The 20110-nt window shown below is 32.8% G+C and overlaps 3 protein-coding genes and 1 non-coding gene across 4 annotated transcripts; 2 read left to right on the top strand and 2 right to left on the bottom strand.

The window, feature by feature from the left end:
* Positions 1–4761: 4761 nt before the first annotated feature.
* TRNAP-AGG lies at positions 4762–4833 on the bottom strand. The gene has a single exon. It is a non-coding gene; the product is annotated as a tRNA-Pro (tRNA).
* Positions 4834–7155: 2322 nt separating this feature from the next.
* Positions 7156–7800, top strand: LOC112536340. The gene is made up of 3 exons (XM_025159008.2): positions 7156–7268; positions 7345–7409; positions 7549–7800. The coding sequence occupies exons 1-3, from the start codon at positions 7160–7162 to the stop codon at positions 7639–7641; spliced, it is 267 nt and encodes an 88-aa protein (XP_025014776.2). The 5' UTR covers positions 7156–7159; the 3' UTR covers positions 7642–7800.
* Positions 7801–9849: 2049 nt separating this feature from the next.
* On the top strand, positions 9850–12651 carry LOC8265956 (heat shock cognate 70 kDa protein 2). The gene is made up of 2 exons (XM_002528386.4): positions 9850–10182; positions 10673–12651. Exons 1-2 carry the CDS (start codon positions 9969–9971, stop codon positions 12406–12408), a joined length of 1950 nt encoding a protein of 649 aa, XP_002528432.1. The 5' UTR covers positions 9850–9968; the 3' UTR covers positions 12409–12651.
* A 4219-nt stretch (positions 12652–16870) lies between these two features.
* LOC8265994 lies at positions 16871–19637 on the bottom strand. The gene is made up of 2 exons (XM_002528385.4): positions 19343–19637; positions 16871–18763 (listed from the first exon to the last, which is right to left on the bottom strand). Exon 2 carries the CDS (start codon positions 18483–18485, stop codon positions 16983–16985), a length of 1503 nt encoding a protein of 500 aa, XP_002528431.1. The 5' UTR covers positions 18486–18763; positions 19343–19637; the 3' UTR covers positions 16871–16982.
* Between the last annotated feature and the right edge of the window lie 473 nt (positions 19638–20110).

Here is a 20110-nt window from a genome sequence, read left to right as displayed (position 1 = left end):
GTTTTGAAAATTTATTTTTTTATTTGAGTAAATTATATTAATATTTTAATTGATATGTTATATTTTTAATAAAATAATAATATAATTTTTAAATATTTTTGACTAAAAAGTTAGATTGAAACTTTTAAATTAAAAATATTTATAATTAAAATAATAATAGGTAGAAATACGAGTAATTTCACTAAGTTAAGTCTAAAAATTATTAAAAATGGGTCGGACAAAAACTGTGAAAATGCCTTTTAAGTCAATTTCCGCCCCCATTGCGCCATAATTATAGAGCTCGTTGCTTTGCTTTCTGGCCAGCATCAGTATAACATTTTGCTTTTATTGTGAGTGGCTGACTCGGCAGATTCCTATTTTTTAGTCAAAATGTTGTACTTGAAAACAATTATGAGATCACATTTCAAATGCTCACAACAAAATAATTATTGCTTCACTTGATTTCGATGAAATTTGGATTAGCCTTTTAGGTTTATGCCGTATCTTTTTCATTACTCGCAAATACACTAATTGTTTCTATAATAATAGTAAATTCACCACGAGGTCGATCTCTCTCAAGGAACTATGATGCCACTTACTATAAAACTAATTATCAACACAAAACAATAAAAGTAAATTTAAACATTCTAAATCAGTATGTTGAAAGGAAAATATTCATAAAGTAAAGTAACTTAAACAATAAATAAATATGCAATACAAATGCAAATGCTTATGATCTAAAACTATATGCTAAAAACAGTATTTAGTCTAGCCATTTACTTAGTAATCTCCTTATCTTATTTTAAGACTATATTTAATGAATGAGATGGTAATGTGTTTTTTTTCCTAAGTCACTCAAGCCAATAATGCAACTTAGGTTTCTTATACCAACATAGATTAAACTAAAGATAATATTTCTAATATTTTTAAACCTAAAGATTTTCATAACAATTACTATTGTTAAATTAATATGATGGTTAACCAACAATAATAACTAAAACTAATAAAGATATAAAGGTAAAGAAATCATTCATTAAATAAATAAATAACAAAGTTCATACAAAAGTAAAAAGAATAAACTAAACACTTATGAAAACTAGCCTAACATATTTAACCCAATGATCATAGTATTAAATAGAAAGACATAAAAAAGTAAAAAGCTTTCTTTAGATCCAGAATTTCTTCAAGTAGAAAGAATATTAGTTTTCAGTCTCCACTTCTTGAAAAGCTACTTAGATCCTAAAAAGAGTAATGAAAACTAAAACTAAATGTTTATGAAGAACTGTAAAGAATTATGGAAAAAATAATGATGGCAGATGTAGAGAGCAGGTTGGAGAAAATTCTCTTTTTTCTTTCTTCCTTCCTTCTTCCTTCTTCTTTTTTCCTTTTTTCTTTTTTTTAGGTTTTTGTAGAGATATATATAGAGAAGAATCATCCTCTAAATAAATCTCTCTAGAGATAAGTATACTAATATTAGTCTATCTAATAGATAAGATTTAAAGTATCTTAATCTCCACCAAATACTATCACATAAATAACTCTTAATATAAATCCTAATAATTATATAAAATGACTAAAATTAATCTTGGGCCTTGTAATTAGCAGTCCATGCGTCTTAATCTTGGGCCTTGATACGAACATGTCCCATTAAGCTTCTTTTAGCTCCATATTTTTCTATTTTTACTAATATTTCTGAAAATAGACAATTAAGTTTAAGTGAGGTAAAAGCATATAGTTTCACCATATTATATATAGAAATATATCATTAAAACTTTAAAATACCCTTAAATATCTAACATAATTTGGACTGATCAGTTTATTATATTTGGTAATGGCTAGTGTAGTTCTTAGGTTGGCTAAACTCCATGGTTGTCATTTTTCTTTAAATTCTCTAGTACAATCAAATGATTTGGTTTTAACAAAATTGAGATTATAATAAACTTTGTATTATGCGTAAGCAAAGGAAATTACTATGAATTATTACATGCGAGTAATAAAAGTATTTGGTTTTTGATAACTATATATAAAATTCGTAAGTTGATATACTAATTTGAATAGGGCGAGAAAATCCGAGCAATTCGGATTAATGACAGTTGATCATCCAAACTACATTTGGATAGGAATTTTTAAGTTGAAGAGGCAGTCCGAACAATATGCTTGAGTGGCAGCTCTTCTAGTCCTTGTCATACTTGAATAAGAACCTGTAAAAATCCAAAAAATACAGGATAAATGTAAACATGATATGAAGTAGAGTTTAGTTAAGAGATTCACATCCTGCAAGGAAGGGGAAAAATCTTATTTTTATGCGGAAATGGACCAGCCAAGTTGCTGTATAAGGGGGCTTTGCCTCCATCATTGGTATCTTACATTTTTTTATTCGTTCTCTAAATTTCTGATTTAAGTATTGGAATGGATTCAGAAAATCCACCTCTCTCTATATATAGTATCTTTAAGGATCATTGTGTTAAGTGTTCATCCATCTAGCCAGGTGATTTATCAATGAAAGAAAAGTGGTAAATTTAAGTTTCTTCCTTTATATTGGGTGAGTTCTTATTTCTGTAACGAATGTGAATTTTTTTTTTTCACTATGCGATTTAATTAAAGGATAAGTACAATAAAATACAATGTGATTTTATTATTTGACAATTTTTAATATGTGGTATTTTTTATACAAAAAATATGTAGTTAAAAATTGTGACAAAAAAAGTAGTTCACTATTATAAATCGTAGATTAGTAAGAATTTAATTATTTTCGCTCTGATCAACCATCATTATTATATTTAATAATATGAGTTAGACCTTAACAGCTCAAAACGCCATTGTTTGACCGTTAAACCGATATCTTCAGATCAATAACTTCTTAAACCACGATTCAACATTTAAATAATAGAGTCATGAGTTAATAAGCTCCAAACTTATCATGTTTTTAAAAATAAATAATAAGATAATGATAGTTAATCAGAGTGAAATTGGTTGAATCGTTATAAATCAAAAAAATTTAACAGTGATTTTTTTATTACAATTTGTAACCAAATACCTCTTTATCCGATATAAATTACATGCAAAATGATAAAACATATGATCATCTTTTTATACTTATTTTTTTAATTAGTGACAATCAATAATTAAGAGATCATCAAAATAGTGTATTAAGAAATAAAGCAAGCTTGGCATACAATAAAGGTGAAGAAAAATATACAAAAAAAAAAAAAACGTATGGTGGTAAGGTCTACCATTAATATTCCCACAATAATTGTCCATGTACGACGGCTATATATAAAAGAAAAGGAATATATTTCCATAGATGAATATTTTATAATAATAATAACTATTGTTTGAGCAAACATTATATCTTTGATCCAATGAATTAAGTGGGCACAATATCTCTACCTTATATGCTTCCTACTTCTTCCTCTAGAAATTTACTTACTCCTTAATAACATACACCCTTTTCACTTTCCCATTTATTCTTTCAAAGGTTAATAAGAGTATTTATAATTTTATTTTTCAATAATTAAACTTCAACTAACTTATATTTAGTTATCGACTAACAAAATATACATGTAATTTTAAAAAATGCTTAATTCGATAATAAAATTTAATCATATTAGAAATATAAACTAAAATTTAAACTTCACTAAGCTAACTATTAAAGAAAAGTACAAAAATAACCATAAAGTTTGATAAAAAGAAAAAAAATGGTGGTATTGGTGAGTATGCCTTAATAGAAAATATCAAATGTCCTTTCAACCGGAATTTGGATATCTACCGCAGAAAGTGGCTAACTATGCTCCTGTATTTCATATGAGCACCAACTTTATTATTAATTTATTTTTGTTTGAAGATTTGACATGATTGTTATCATCATCCTTTCTTCTTATAGAGTATTGATTTCAAAGGTAGAAAAGAAAATCACTTTATTCCTCATTATATATGGGCTTTGCTCATCTCACATGGGTACCATATTAAAAGGATATGTTCTAAATCATGACTCTCAATGTTCTCTGCCATGCACCAGACTGCTCCTCCATCTTTATTTCATCCATCGAAGAAATGCCACCAACCAATTGAACCATTGATGTTGGGTTCTTAGGAATTGTATGTTTGTGATCAAATTAAGTTTGCATGTATCTTTTCATAAAAGAGATAGACGCGGCGACAACGATAAATAACTTATATTTAATTTGTATATATCTATTAAAATTTTACTCAATTGGATTGGATGATAATAATATGATGAATTCATACTAAAAAGAATATTGTTAAATTCTAAACGGGGTACTTGATTTTATCAAAGATGATAAGAATATGAACTCTCAACCATTTATGCATTAGAGAGACCGTTTCTTATTTTATGCCGAAGCAATTTATAAAGCACAGGCTAAAGCAGGTAAAATCAAAAGACATTATTTGAATGCTACCGGTAACGGTAACCGTATCCATACATTAGCTAAAATATTTTAAACATTTTTTTCAATTTAAGCTTATTAAACTACCTCGTACCAAAAGAATTCTTGCTAATGAATTGGTGTTGCGAGTGTTTTCTTAGGAAGTCTCGAAACGGCGGTGCAAATGTCAAATGGCGTAGTTGCATGATTTAGACATTGTGAAATTCGAGAAGTAATATCTTATTTTATCTTATAAAATAACGTCCATTTGCACCCTCAATTTCCTTTTCGGCTTTGGATGGGCTTTTATAAATAGGAGTGGCTTGCATACGAGTTGTTGGTATAGAAAGGCTCAAAATGGTAATATAAATTCAAGTCTGAAAATAAATTAATTGGGGCATTCCGAGAATTGAACTCGGGACCTCTCGCACCCTAAGCGAGAATCATGCCACTAGACCAAATGCCCGCATGTTGTTGGCTTTTCAGAAAAGTTATAAAGATAGGCGTGCAGAATGTTTACTCCTAAACTATTTGTTTTTTGGACATAAATAAGCAGTGTTCATCAATATTTTAACTAATTTTTTTTGAAATATAATATAATTCTATTAATTAAAGAAAATAAAAAACTAACATGATTTAGAAAAAGAAAAAAAGTCAAAGAAATACATAACAGAAGTCTTTTTGAATGAACCAAGAGAGAGCCTACCTGAAAATAAGCTTAAAATCTATAGATGAAGGCATTGAATGAACGAAAGAAACCATTGGGTATTGCAGAAAAAAAAAGTATAAATGAAAATAAAGAAAATGGAAAAGATAATAAACAGAGAGAGACCCATGCGTATACCTGTGTGAATAAGCTGAAAATCATGTGCAAATTACAATCTTTAAAGGTCGACTTTGAGGCGGTGAGATATATATAAAGAGAGAAGAGTCAGTTGTGTTCTTCAATTGTACTTTGTCAAATCAAAATAAGCTCTTATTAGGATACAAAAAGAAGCTGCAAGACAATATGTAAGGTTTTAAGTGTCGGAAAAAAAAAAAAGAAGAAGCAAGGTTCTAGAGCAGTATGGCCTTGTGGTGAGTGGCGGGTCGGGTTTAAGTTTAAGTTGGGGCAAAAACTTCATAACAAAATCAAATTTTAAAATAAATATAAACATATATTGCCCTATCTTTAAAATTTATCCCATTTAAGGGCAATGGCTACCTTAGATCCACTCACTCTAGCTCCGCCACTGCCGGTGGTGGTATTCTGGTGTTTCTTTGGGGTCGCATTTGCTCGTCACAGGAATCGATTAAATTATTATTTTTATATATTTTAGAAATTTCCATTGCTTATTTATGTTAAAATATATATTATATTTAATGAAACGTATGTTTACTTTATATATTTTAGTCACGAAATTTTAATTTTTTTTAATTATTGAATTTTAACATTTAATCACTTTATTAATAAAAACTGTTATATTATATTTTCTTTTAATTATTTTTATTATATGTCAATTTTTTATTTATAAAATCACTGGATTGAAATACCATTAAAATTGAACGATTAAAAAAATTAAAAAAATTAAAATTTATGGGTAATTTTGTATCAATATTCCCCTATAAAAGTAAAAATATTTGCTTCGAGGCTGAAGTGATCCTTTTTTCAAAGGTTTATTAGGATAAACACTAGTGTTAGCCACCATATGTCCTTGATACAAAGTGAAACAAAAATAGTTTTTGCCAGTCTTCACTGATTAGGCTGATATTTGTCATTTAGAATGGAATGTATTATAATTAAAAACATTAGAAATTAATATGTATATTATATAGTACCAACATAAATTATTTAGAAAATAATTAAAATTGAAATTCATGAACTCACTCGACAGGGAGTAAATGAATAAAGAAGAATCCAAATCTTATAGCAATCTAAAACACAAGCATAACAGGAATCCAAAGTATAGCCAAACTACTTTTAATTAATCAATTCGACAACTTTATTATAATGTAACAATCACCTAATAAACCTAGAAAAATAAAGACAAACAAATCTTTATCAACAGTGGTAATTGTATCATTATAAGATTGTCTCTTTAGGGGGCCAATAAGGCATACAGAATCATTACCCTGATAAGGTCTTCCCCTCTTATAAGTGGTGTCCCACTGGTATGACTTCTTTTTTCCCTTGATGATAAACGATTTAAAGAACACTGCATTTTCTAATCACTATATTAGCCTATTTACATTGTATCATGCACTAATGGAAATGGGATTTTAATACTATTGGCATTATTAATGTTGCAAATCAATAATATTCATAGAGAAAATGTGATTTTTTTTTTTTTTTTCAGTATTCGAAACTTATCTGACGCAAAACACTAAATTAGCTTTTTAAAGAGTCGGACACTTTCTATAGATTGCAACTTCTAATGTACCTTGTTCGGACATTTAGTAATCGGAAATCCCCGTGCATCAAAAATGTCTTTTTTTACACTGTAATGTACGATTTCTGAAGGCAAATCCCAATATATCAGTCTAGCACAGCTATTGCAAGAAACTTTTGGTTGGGCACTGGGAGAACAAAAGAATTGAGGGCTTTATTATAGAGTTACTTATAACAGGGGGAAAAAAAGTCAACCTATAATGACAAGAAATCGATATTCCTAGCCTCACCAGGTCAAATCTGCAAAAGGCATTGGATTCCCAGCAATAGGATTCATTCATTCAAACTGAGCAATAATTAATTTTTCAAATAGGATTAGTTATAAATGTTCTCTGTTTGCTCACATGCACCTTTGCACAAGCTCATGCCTGAAATGAAGAGAAAGCACATTATAGCTTATTTCCTCGTTGCACTATTCATAGCTTCTCGATGTCATTGCTATCTTGCAACAATGGTTCAACATGCAGATTCAGGCAAGCTACTGTACTTCTGCTATTTGTGTTTGACATATAACTCATTGAACTCACAGTTTTTCCACGCTTCCTGTAGTTGATTCCAAGCTCGGAAACGCACAATTGGGGAAAAGCTTCCCAACAAAATATGTGTTTTCCAGGGTGAGTGACATAATCTCTTCTTTGTGTCAGAATCTGAATCCTGACATTTATTTGTACTAGTTTACTTGATGAAGTTGCTGATTCCCGTTAATGTTGGAAGTTGCTGATTTTTATATTTTATTTTCTTTTGGGATGGAAGAAAGCTGGAACACATGTCAAGGAACTAATTCATAAGGCCCCATCAGGACCCAATCCCATTGGAAACCGGCACCCGCCATCTATCCATGTCTGAAAATGGAGACAGGAGGCTCTTGTCATGATCTTTTGAGTAGAACAGAAGTTTTATTTGATATCTGTGCAATCCTGTCAGGAGAATTTTACATGCATTCCAGAATTTGTTCATTCCACTATTTCTGTTTCATTTCCAAGAATAAGAAGGCCATTTCATCCAGTTTACTAGTTTCTTAGTATCTTCAAGTTGCATCCTTGTATTACATATTCTGCTAGAATTTTTTCAATACAAGGACTGAATCTTGCTGGCAAAACAGAAAAAAAGGTAAACTTCCTTTCCCAATTAACTAATGTTAATACTTTTGGTTTCTTATATACCCTGAAAGTTAGTCTTAAGTCCAAAACAAGGAGCCTTGGTCCTCGAAGCTTCATTCTGAACCCTGATAAAAAAAAAAAAAGGTTCAACTAAGAACATCCATGCTGTGGCAATAAGCTAACCACCAAGTATAAACCTTTTTCCAGGGGTATTTCTCTAGTTAGGATATTAAAAAATATAATACTATTATTTTAGAGTGAACTTTTACAAAATTTCTTTTTAGGGCAGTGTGAAAAAAGATTTCCCATTTAGAATGATTTTGGATGATTTTTGCCGAGGTGGAGAGAGAGCTTTGTTCATTAGTTGGACCAGCGGACAGAATCTGTCCTCCAGTTGGACCGGCGGACAGCTTCTGTCCACTGGACAAAGGCTATATTTAAAAAACTATTATGTAAAAAGTTGACGAGTTTTTTGGAATAGGTTTTCCAGGATTAGAAATTAAGTGTTCAAATTTATTTAAAATTTTTTCTTTATATAATTAATAATTCTAATTATTATAAAGACTTTAAGTGATATGTTTAATTGTATATTATATTTTTCTACTAAAATATTTTTTATTTTATTTTAAATATATTTTAATCGTTGTTAATTCTATTAATCTTTTTAATTCTAATATTTTATTTATCTCTAATTTTTAAGATAAATGGTTAAAGTATATAGTATAAAATTAAATTAAATAAGTAAAAAGTTAATCCTTAAATTAATAAAATAGTATATATTAGATATTGTTTAATAATATAATAGAAATATAATAATATTTATATTTATTAAAGATATCGAGAAGTAAATTATTTGTTAAAAGAATTATTAACACAAAAATTTAAATTTATAATAAAAATTGTCTTTTTTTCTCTAAATTATTAAAAGGAAAAAGAAAGAAAGGTTCTTTTTAGATGTCAGTAACGGGTACCACAGGCATAGGTGCGTCATGCAGCTAGGCTTTACTATTCAACAATGAAAATTTCAAATTTGTTTTGATATCGACAGGCTGAGAAAAGATCTGTCTGCCTCACCATCAGGCGGACACCTTTCTTTTCTTAATCTCTTTTGACTCTCTTAAAATCACTCTAAAACTGGATACTTTTTAAAATTTACTCTAAAATAAGAATTATTTATTTTGAAAACCTTAAATTAAGAAAAAGCCCCCCTTTTCCAACTATTATATTTTCCAATGGCATGTGGACGACAATCCACATTTTTGCTAACAAATGCATCATGACCCACAATCGAAATGAATTGGGGAGGATTACGACGAATTATGATCTATGTGCACCAGGAGATGGATATTGAGCTAATGAATCCTTTAAATTCACTGTTCCATACACATCCCCTCTTCTCAACAAGCATTGTCCAGCCCCATTTTTCGTGGAACAAGACCCGATAAATAAATAAATAATTTTGTTTCTTATACAATTTTCTAGCACAAGAACTCATTAATTCCTGATGCCCATTGATAAATAAAAACAGTTCTTTAACTGTAACTCTGGAACACATACCAAAATAATAGAATTACAACTTTTCATTGGCTGCTCTAAACTTCCCTAGACAAGCTCAACCTTCTTCCTCAACTATCTCAGCCCAAAAAAAGCCCACAACCCGCGGACAAGCGTATATTCGTACTCGCATCCGTATCCGAGACGCAGCACGAGATGTCCCTCCTCGCCGTCCAACTGTCAGAAACCGTAACACTAAAGAAAAGAAAAAAAGAAAGAAAATTCGAGAACCAACCAGAAGCCAAAGAAATAATTAAAATACAAATCTACGCGCGCTTTAGCTAACAGAGAAAAAACGGAAATCTCATTTCGACATCCGTACAATTAAAATCAACGGCTCAGATTCAAAAGAACATTCTCGAAGCACAAACCAAACCACAAATATAAAATGCATGGACAGCCTTTTTCTTCTTCATTGTCTTAGTCTATTCTACCAAAGAAGCTCTATTTTTCTTTTGTAATTTGATTGTTTTTCTTTTCTATTCTGAAAAATTCTGAGCGTTTGAATTGATCTGAGAGATGGCCGGAAAAGGAGACGGACCAGCGATCGGGATAGATCTCGGGACGACGTACTCATGCGTCGGAGTTTGGCAGCATGACAGAGTGGAGATCATTGCTAATGATCAAGGGAACAGAACGACGCCATCTTATGTTGCTTTTACTGATACGGAGCGTTTAATTGGTGACGCTGCTAAAAATCAGGTCGCCATGAACCCTGTCAACACCGTCTTTGGTAATTACTTTAACTCTCTTTATCTCTCTCTCTCTCTCTCTCTCTCTCTCTCTCTCTCTTCTTCCTGCAGCAAAATTTTAATTTTATTTTAACTAAAAACCTGGTCTGGTTATGATTATGAGCATATTTGATTGTACATTAATATTCAGATTTTGTTAGGTCTTGTATGGTTAGATTTGGGTAACTATTAATTAAGCTTTATGCTAATTGTTTTATATAATTGTTTAGGAGTCTGGTATTTTCTATTATTTTTTATGGAGTGCGTAAAAAGAAAGGTTTAAAATTTAAGAAATGGTAATTTTGTTGCTAGTGAAAGGGTTCTGTGATTAATTCCCAGTTGAATTTTTTTTTTCTTCTTAATGTTCTGGTTATATATTTTAAAAAATAAGTCGAGAATTTAACTTGTTGGGTCATTAACAGTGTAATTAAGTTGTTTTGAATATTAAAGTTGTTGGATTATATTAACAGTTTAATTGTGTATGGTTTACAGATGCAAAGCGTTTGATTGGTAGGAGATACAGTGATGCTTCTGTACAGAGTGACATAAAGCTTTGGCCTTTTAAGGTTATTGCTGGTCCTGGTGATAAGCCCATGATTGTTGTTGCATACAAGGGTGAAGAGAAACAATTTTCTGCTGAGGAGATTTCTTCTATGGTCCTAATTAAAATGCGGGAAATTGCTGAGGCTTATCTTGGATTAACAATAAAGAATGCAGTTGTGACCGTTCCTGCTTATTTCAATGACTCTCAGCGTCAAGCGACCAAGGATGCTGGGGTTATTGCTGGCCTTAATGTTATGCGTATTATCAATGAGCCAACTGCTGCTGCTATTGCTTATGGTCTTGATAAGAAGGCAAGCAGTGCTGGTGAGAAGAATGTATTGATCTTTGATTTGGGTGGTGGTACGTTCGATGTCTCATTGCTTACCATCGAAGAGGGTATCTTTGAAGTGAAGGCCACAGCTGGTGATACTCATCTTGGTGGTGAGGATTTTGATAACAGAATGGTTAATCACTTTGTGCAAGAGTTTAAGAGGAAGCACAAGAAGGATATCTCTGGGAACCCTAGAGCTCTTAGGCGGTTGCGAACTGCATGTGAAAGGGCTAAGAGGACTCTCTCATCTACTGCTCAGACAACTATCGAGATTGATTCTTTGTACGAGGGTGTTGATTTCTATACAACTATTACCCGTGCTAGATTCGAGGAGCTTAACATGGATCTCTTCAGGAAGTGTATGGAGCCTGTTGAGAAGTGTTTGAGGGATGCTAAAATGGACAAAAGCAGTGTAGATGATGTTGTTCTTGTTGGTGGTTCTACTAGAATTCCTAAGGTGCAGCAATTGTTGCAGGACTTCTTTAATGGGAAGGAGCTTTGCAAGAGCATAAACCCTGATGAGGCTGTTGCCTACGGGGCTGCTGTTCAGGCAGCAATTTTAAGTGGCGAGGGCAATGAGAAGGTGCAAGATTTGCTGCTCTTGGATGTTACTCCCTTGTCTCTTGGGCTGGAAACTGCTGGAGGTGTTATGACTGTTTTAATACCAAGGAATACCACCATTCCCACAAAGAAGGAGCAGGTGTTCTCTACCTACTCTGACAACCAGCCTGGTGTCTTGATCCAGGTTTATGAGGGTGAGAGAGCAAGGACTAGGGACAACAACTTACTTGGGAAATTTGAGCTATCTGGCATTCCTCCGGCACCAAGAGGTGTTCCTCAGATCACTGTGTGCTTTGACATTGACGCTAATGGTATCTTAAATGTCTCTGCCGAGGACAAGACCACTGGCCAGAAGAACAAGATTACCATCACAAATGATAAAGGAAGATTATCCAAGGAAGAGATAGAGAAGATGGTACAGGAGGCTGAGAAGTACAAGGCTGAGGATGAGGAGCATAAAAAGAAGATTGATGCCAAGAATGCTTTGGAGAACTACGCCTACAACATGAGGAACACTGTGAAGGATGAGAAGATCAGCTCCAAACTTTCCCCAGATGACAAGAAGAAGATTGAGGATGCCATTGAACAGGCTATCCAATGGTTAGATGCCAATCAGCTCGCTGAGGCGGACGAGTTCGAGGACAAGATGAAGGAGCTGGAGAGCATTTGCAACCCTATCATTGCCAAGATGTACCAGGGTGCTGGTGGTCCAGACATGGGAGGTGGTATGGATGAAGATGTCCCTCCAGCTGGTGGCAGTGGTGCTGGCCCTAAGATTGAAGAAGTTGATTAAGCTGCAGTGAGCACCATATGCGTCTAGTCAATACAATGGTTTTTTAGATTTTGTGTTGTAATTTTGATGGGGCAGGTGGTGTTACCTTTGGGTGTCTTTCCGAGCGGGAGAGACTTCTATTTGTTCGACTTGTATTTTCGACATCTGTTTAAGATATATTGTCGTTCTTGGTTTCAGTTTTTTTTTTTTCTTTTTCCTCAATGTGCAGTGTCTTTTACTTGTTTAACGGCAACGTTTTTGACATGAGACGTGCTCTTTTCTTTGCTAAACTCTTTACTAACTGCTAATCCAGTTCTCACTGTTTTGAGATCAGTCTTAAAGGGCTGGTTGGGATTCGGTATGGAATAAAAGAAAGATTCATTCTATTCTTGACTGCAGAACGTTCCCCCTTGTTTGTTTGGATGATCCAACACTTAGTTCATTAGAAAGAATATGGGCAGTTCAGTTGTGCTTATCCTACTAAAAGATTCATTATATTACAATTTCACAAATAAGATTTCTTCCTCCTTTTGCAGCATTTTCTGAATAGATGTGACTAATTTCGTACAATCATACACAATGATTTTTCTGTAGCTCTAAGCTTGCCAATCTCCAAATCTGCGGGAATGCAGGCAAAATTTTGGAAATGATGCCTTTATTTCCATGTCTTCCAGCGACTTTATCACCCACTTTGATTCTACTGAACTTCACTCATTTCCCGTTCTGTTTTTGCTGCTGCCCTTTGAAGCCAACAAGCCACTATTGGCGACAATTGCAAGGGGCAGTCCTTTACACCTTTCTAGTACTTTTTTTAGCAATAGTTGGCGACTCTGGAGGGGCACTCATGCTCCCAAAAGTAACCTCTTAACAATTAAAAAAATGTCCGAGAAGACTTCTAATTGAAGTCCTTCAGAAGTCTCTGGATTTTCATTTTGAACGACTCTGAAACGTTGTCAGGCTTTCTTCGCCACGGCAGTTTTGCCCAACCCTCCCATTCGCCCCACCGAAATGAGTTTTAGTGCAGGATTGTCGTCGGTGACCAACTGAATCAGCTATAATATTAACAGTGCCACTCGGAGTGTGAATTTTCTCAACATCATAACACGGAGCTGTTACATTTATCTTTATTAATGTTTCTTTGCAGGAAATCAGAGATCCCAATGTCTTTGTTAGAATTCTCATTTTCAGAGCGAACTCACAAGAAATTCCAGAAAACTTTCAAGAGAACTTTAGTATGACCCACATAAATTTCAGAGAAAAATAGCTTACTCAGGATAACACTTCCATCCTCTAAATTTTCATTTACTGTTACAGAGGCCAATGTTTTGCCATTTCTGAAGGAAGTTAATAGTATCACGAACTTGAGGTTAGAGTTATACAGAAACATATCTTCTTTTCTGAATCTTTTAGTTTTGACAGGATTGTTATTTCTTATTACAAATTTAGGCTAAATGGGATGCACAAAAATATTATCATTCCACTTCACTGAATAAAACAAAAAATTATATTGTATTGTATGAACGAATGTAACAATACAATTTTCCACAGCTTTAAGTTTACCCTAAATCACTTCATGATAAATCATCCTTCTGACGACTGAACTAACCCTTCAGATTTCTTCTTTTCTCACTTTTTTTTCTTCTCTTTTTTTGATTGATTAAGTTAAATAATCAAATATACGTACATTTGCTAATTTAGTGTCGTGAAAGTTAATGAAGTTCAGAATAGTCCTGCTATTCTGAATTGAAATTCATGGACTTTGATTTATTATTATTTTATATATGCATGTTTTAATATTAATATCAGTTATTATTAGGCTTACACATTGCAGAGTGATTGACATTGGGGGCTGGTTGATGTTTAGGCTGCCATTTTAATAACAAATTTGGAAGAAGAAGAAGAAGAAGAAAATAGTTAATGATAAGGACAAATTTTCCTAAGATATGAAAAGATGGGGCTGGAGGCTGAGGTTATGCTGCTACCAAAAGCAGCTGATATAGGAGGATTAATGTTGGGATCCATCTGCCTAGATTTTGAATCTCATAAGCTTTTGGCTAGAAACTTTGGCTATTTGGTTCATGAACACATAGCCAAGGAATAGGATAATTATTTCAAAATTTTATTTAAGATTTCAAGAAAACATTATTATTCTTTAATCTTATAAAATATTCATTTTATGACGAGTTAAAAAATAATTAGTTATTTATCTTGAACTTATTTAATATTATTATTTTATTATCCATTGCTATCACTACTTTCACCTACCACCACCGTCACACCCTGATCACCACCTATTACTACCATATCCATTATTACCGTATATATATTATTAAATATAATGTTTAATAGTTAGTTTAAACTTATGAATAATAAAGAATAGAACTATTTTTCTCTTTATTGTATTTTTTTAAGAATTATTATTCTATTTTATGAATTAAACATGATTTTTTTATTTATTTATGGGAGATCTTGTGGCTGTTTTTTGAAATTTTTAGTGAAATTATGGACATATGCGGGTATTTCTTTATTGAGTTTATATAAAACATTTCTTCATGATGTACCAAAAATATATAGATCATTATATATATATATATATTACATTAATATTTCTGGAGATGGTTCCATTTATATTTAATTGTAACATTTTAATAAACTAAGAGCGAGCTCAACAACTTTTTTTAAAAGAAAATATATAATAAAATAAAATAAAAAAGAAGGAGAAAAGGTTTTAATGATATGTTTTATAGCCAAAGATTTTTATAAGAATCTGGAGATGAAAGAGCGAATTACAGATAAGCAACTTGTATAAATATTGAAATGGTTAATCTCATATATCTACAGAAATTATGGACAGATTTGACCATGGAAAATGGAATTTCTTGTCACATCAATTGATTGAGATGGTAGGGTCTCACGCGGAAACTCATGCCCATTACCATCAATGGATCTTCATCTTCATCTTCCCTTAAATTTTTTTCCTTGATTAATCTATTTTGTTGGACTAATAATCACACCTTCACCACTCATTCATCAGCCTCTACATTACAATCAACAGGACTCTCGTGTGTGTGTGTGTCCCTTTCTTTGCCCTTACCTTATTAGAAAAGCTCAAAAGCAAGAATTATTGGTGGGTCGGCTGAATTATTGGTAGGGAAATTGTCAAAGTTGGCACTTTGTCCCATTTCACGCATTATGGAAGTGGTTGTGTTTTTGCTGTTTTGACCATTGCATCAACACTTTCCCCCTATCCATGTATAACCTATCACCTCTTTGTTTTGCAAAATCAGCACAAACTTATAATTTACTATTTTCTTCTTTTCCCCTTTATTAAAGTTTTCTTAATAATACTAATAATAAAAAAAAGACACCCTTAATTTGTAATTAAATAGTAATTTCTCTTGCATATTCCCTATTTTTATCTCTAGGGACCCACAAATTTCTCAACAATGAACAAGTCACACTACACAGATTTCGTATCAAATATGATATTCATCCAAATCAAGAATAGTTGATACTATTGGATAAAGGGCAACCTTTAAAAGATACTATAAGAAAGAAAAGGGAAAAAAAAAAAAAAGGGCCACTAAGTCAATCTCCCCTTGTAGTCCTCCATGTGCCCACTTTCTCCAATTAGTGTTGTACAAGGACCTATGGCTTTGTGACTTAGTGCCAAAGTGAAAAGTAAAGAGCATTAGATAAGCAAAAAAGAGTATTTGATTAAGATGGCCTTTCATATCATATCCCATCAAATAACTTACTACCAGAACCACTGATTCATTCTAATATCTGCAGTTTTGACCCACACCCAAACTCTGTAGCAGGCCAGGGATAACAGAATTAACATATAACGGCTACGAGAGTTGCTGAATAATCTATGACATCAATGCATATAAGGTGGCTTGACCAAAAGACGTTTTAAGAAAACATAAAACAAACTCCATTTGGCAATGATCATTTCACATAGCTGTGACTTTGGAACAAGATTTATAAAACTTTCATTTTAAACCTGCTCAACTATACGAGGTAGGCAATCCCATCCCATGTATGCAATAACAAAACTATGAAGAAGATTGATTAGTTGTTTCCTGTTTACCTACAATTACATGGAATATCAGCTGCGGGTCATGAAAACTGCTAACAGAACAAGTCCCCATTATACATGATTCAGATAAATCAGGGCGATTGATAGAGTATAGAACTTGTATAAAAATATTGTCTAGGTCGTAGAGCACCATTTCAATGTAAATGCCATATTCATCCAATGTCATAATAGAAAAATCAATGAAAGACAAAAAGCCCTTGCAATTTACAGTCATCTAATACATGTTAAAGTCAGAGCAGTTTTATTCAGTTTCCTGTTTTCCCTTGATGATAATAATTTCCCTAGTGAAGCCTAAGATCTTCAACAGAAAAGTAACCTAATTGTCAAAATACCTATAACAAAACATACATGCAATGGATGAAAATAGAAATGCAATCCAGAAACAAAAAAAAAATGCATATCATTTCATAGATTTCCTTCATGGAATGGGGTTAGTAAACAATGAAGCACCAACCACTCTAACCGTTCTTACATCTTCAAATAAATGACTCTTTCAGGCTGACAAATGTCCATTCACTCCGAGGAGTGGGCGAAGGCATACCCGGACTTCATGTTCTTCTGGTCCTACGCGATGTTTAGGAACAATAATTTCAAGCATAGTTCCTGTCTCATCCCGGTATGCTTCCAGTTTTGCATCTTCTGGAATACGGTTTGGTAGGGGAATTTCCCTAATGAATTCCCCCGGAGGGCAGTGCTCTGGTGTTGGATCTGTTAGCTTAAATGTCCTATCATGTCTCTTAATAAATGGCATGCAGGCTGTACTTATACAAGATATCTTCACGATTCCATGCAAATTAGTGTTTCTCCAAGTGACTTTCACCCTTTGAAGATCTGCAAAGGGCAAGCTGATGATGATTAAGAATGATTCATCATCTTCATATATTGTTTTCGCTGCTGTAACAGGCCCATATACATTCTTCATTACCCCGCTGAACTCGTTTATCCATGCTGGCTCAACTGGATGAATATTCATATCAACCCTTTCACCATGCGAATTGTTAGCCAAACATTCATCATCATTTCCATGTGGCAAATAATCCTTCTTGCGCTTGTGGCAGACAGGAGAAAGGTCCATGGTCTCACCATTGCCATGGTCTGATGACTGGGTAGACAGATTCAAACCAGTACCATTAAGCAATTTTCTTGGATGGGAATTTCCATTACTCTTTAATGGATGAAGAGGGCGCTCAAGCTCAAATTCAGTGTTTGGAAGATTCCTCCAAGAACCAAAATCACTTGCTTCAGCAGGAATTGAGAAATTTATGTCTCGGCCTGTAAGCTCCATCCACCTCTTCCTTTCTTCCTCATCAAGATTCATGAGATTGGGTGATCTAACAATTTCTATGCCATGAACACACTGAGGATTAGAGAGACCCCTGTAATGCTTCCTCTGCATCCTATGAGAGCGAACAAAGCCCTTATCAACACTGAAAGGAAATGGACGCTCCCCTTGGCGAGAATGTCCATTCATGTAACTCCTCAGCTGCATCTTACCCAAGGCATTTTCAGGCCTTTCCTTAAAAACCCACATATACATGTTCTCCATGTCATGCTGAACTAGAAAAGCATCAAGCTGCAGATCTGATTTCTCATACCCAGACACGCCATTGCTATCCCTTATTATCTTGCACTTTGATTTCTCATTCAGAACAGGCTTGAAATAGAAGCTAAAGAAAAACCACGCACCCCAAATACTATCAAGCCGTTTTGTGCATTTCTTTGCAACTTTGGGCATATTAACTACTGCCTCAACCTCATAAGTTTGAGGTGCAAGACTAACATCTAAGATGTCACATGGATCATTCCAGGCCAAGGAAGGAGGTGGGCTAGGCTCAGACGATAATGGGAGATTAATATCCGGGGGCCGAGAAAGAATAACCGATCGATTCATCTCTCTCTCTAATTCTTCATGTGTCAGAGAACCTGAATCCATTGACAGAAGTGTAGATGGATGATAATTCTCCATTGTCAATGTTGTGAGGAGAGCTTCCCCCATCCTTTTTCTTTTCCCTTCTCTTTTTTTCAATTCTGAGTTGAGACTTGCAAGCCCACCACAGTTGTCACAATTTTATAAACAGCAGCACCATAAATTAAAATGGAAACCCAGAAGAGATCAGCAGACCTCCCAATCAATCAACAAAACCAAACAAACAACTCATAAATCTCTGCATCTTTAAAGATTCAAAGCTTCACACATTAATAGTTCAGAAATATTCATCAACAAATCCGAAAAACAGCAAGTAATGGCATCAATTTCATTTGTCCATCACCAACCTGCCCAAGATAAAAATTAAAAAGAAAAGCAACAGGTAAAGCAGAGAGACAAACAAAATGATTAAATAAACAAAATAAAAAATTTGACTTCAATTAAAATTTACATAATTACAACCATTTGCCTACCAAACAAATAACAAAAGAAAGTAAACTTCAACCTATCTATTTACATAATAATCAATAAATGAAAGTAAACTAAAAGAAAAAAGAAAGAAATCCACATAATTCCATCACAGCTAAAAGAAACTGAACTCTTCAAAATTCAAAAACAAACAGGATCTTTTAATCATAATATGAAGTGAAAGTTTCCAGCTTTATTGGATATCCAGATTATAGAACTCTCAAGAGATTAGAATCTTATAGAAAAATACTTTCTTTCACTTTCTCATCAAACAAACAGAGTAGATAAAAAAAATTCCCAATTCAATTTAACAATCCCTAGAATCTAAAAAGAAAAATCTATGAAAATATAGCAGAAAACAAAAAAGTAGAGATACGAAGTAATAAAATCAGACCAAAAATAGAACCCTAAGCCCTAAAAAAAAAGTAAATAAAAATTGTAATAGATTCGAAAATTACCTAAAAGGAGAGCTTGAAATCAACCCTAAAACAGAGGCTATCAAATTCGATCCCCATTTTAGAGAGAGAGAAAAAGAGAAAGAGAGAGAAAGTGAAGGTGTTAAAAGAGACGGAGTTAAATAGAAGACAGAGAGAGGGAGAGACGGAACCCATGCGCTACTTAACGGAGTGTGCTGCTGGTATTGATAAACGGACCGTTAACTAACGGTAGATGATATTGATAAGAGAGGTCAAAAGTGGCGTCTCTTGAAGCCAAGTGGTATGTTCTGTGTTTCTTTTGTTTTTCTTTTTCTGGTTTGGTTTGTGTTGTTTACATGTGATTTTGGACCTTTCTTTTATATTTATTTATAATTTAACTTTTTCAATTATCTGTCAATATTTTTTTGAATTGTATTTTATCAAATTTAAAGAAAAAAAATAAACCAATTGCAACATCTCCAAGAATCCTTCCTTCTTCTGTGTTGTATATTGATTTTGTTGGTAATGTAGATTTGTATTATTAGATTAATATTTTCATAGAAAAAGTAAAATCATAAAGTTACATAAATATTTAATGATTTAAACTAATAATATAATATTTGATTAATAAACTAAATGATATTGATAATATGTAAATTAATTGCTTAATTTAGTAATTATTTTCTTACTATTAGTATAATAACTCATTTCTCTATTAGTAAACAAAAACTAGAAAATTTAAATTCGAAAACTCTGAAGTAAATTAATTTTAATTGATAGAAATTTATCTTCACACATAATTAAAAAGAT

This window comes from Ricinus communis, chromosome 6 (genome assembly GCF_019578655.1).
Source record: "Ricinus communis isolate WT05 ecotype wild-type chromosome 6, ASM1957865v1, whole genome shotgun sequence".
Taxonomy (NCBI): Eukaryota; Viridiplantae; Streptophyta; class Magnoliopsida; order Malpighiales; family Euphorbiaceae; genus Ricinus; species Ricinus communis.
Note: the sequence above shows the minus strand (reverse complement) of the source record. Positions and strands in the feature narration are given on the sequence as shown.

What these genes read in the sequence shown, in the direction of transcription:
- LOC8265994 (XM_002528385.4), bottom strand. Translation starts at nt 18,485, where the DNA reads ATGGGGGAAGCTCTCCTCACAACATTGACAATGGAGAATTATCATCCA.
- LOC8265956 (XM_002528386.4), top strand. Translation starts at nt 9,969, where the DNA reads ATGGCCGGAAAAGGAGACGGACCAGCGATCGGGATAGATCTCGGGACG. An exon ending in CCCTGTCAACACCGTCTTTG is followed by an intron (nt 10,183 to 10,672) that starts GTAATTACTTTA and finishes TATGGTTTACAG; the next exon opens with ATGCAAAGCGTTTGATTGGT.
- LOC112536340 (XM_025159008.2), top strand. Translation starts at nt 7,160, where the DNA reads ATGCCTGAAATGAAGAGAAAGCACATTATAGCTTATTTCCTCGTTGCA. An exon ending in GGTTCAACATGCAGATTCAG is followed by an intron (nt 7,269 to 7,344) that starts GCAAGCTACTGT and finishes CGCTTCCTGTAG; the next exon opens with TTGATTCCAAGCTCGGAAAC. An exon ending in CAAAATATGTGTTTTCCAGG is followed by an intron (nt 7,410 to 7,548) that starts GTGAGTGACATA and finishes TTGGGATGGAAG; the next exon opens with AAAGCTGGAACACATGTCAA.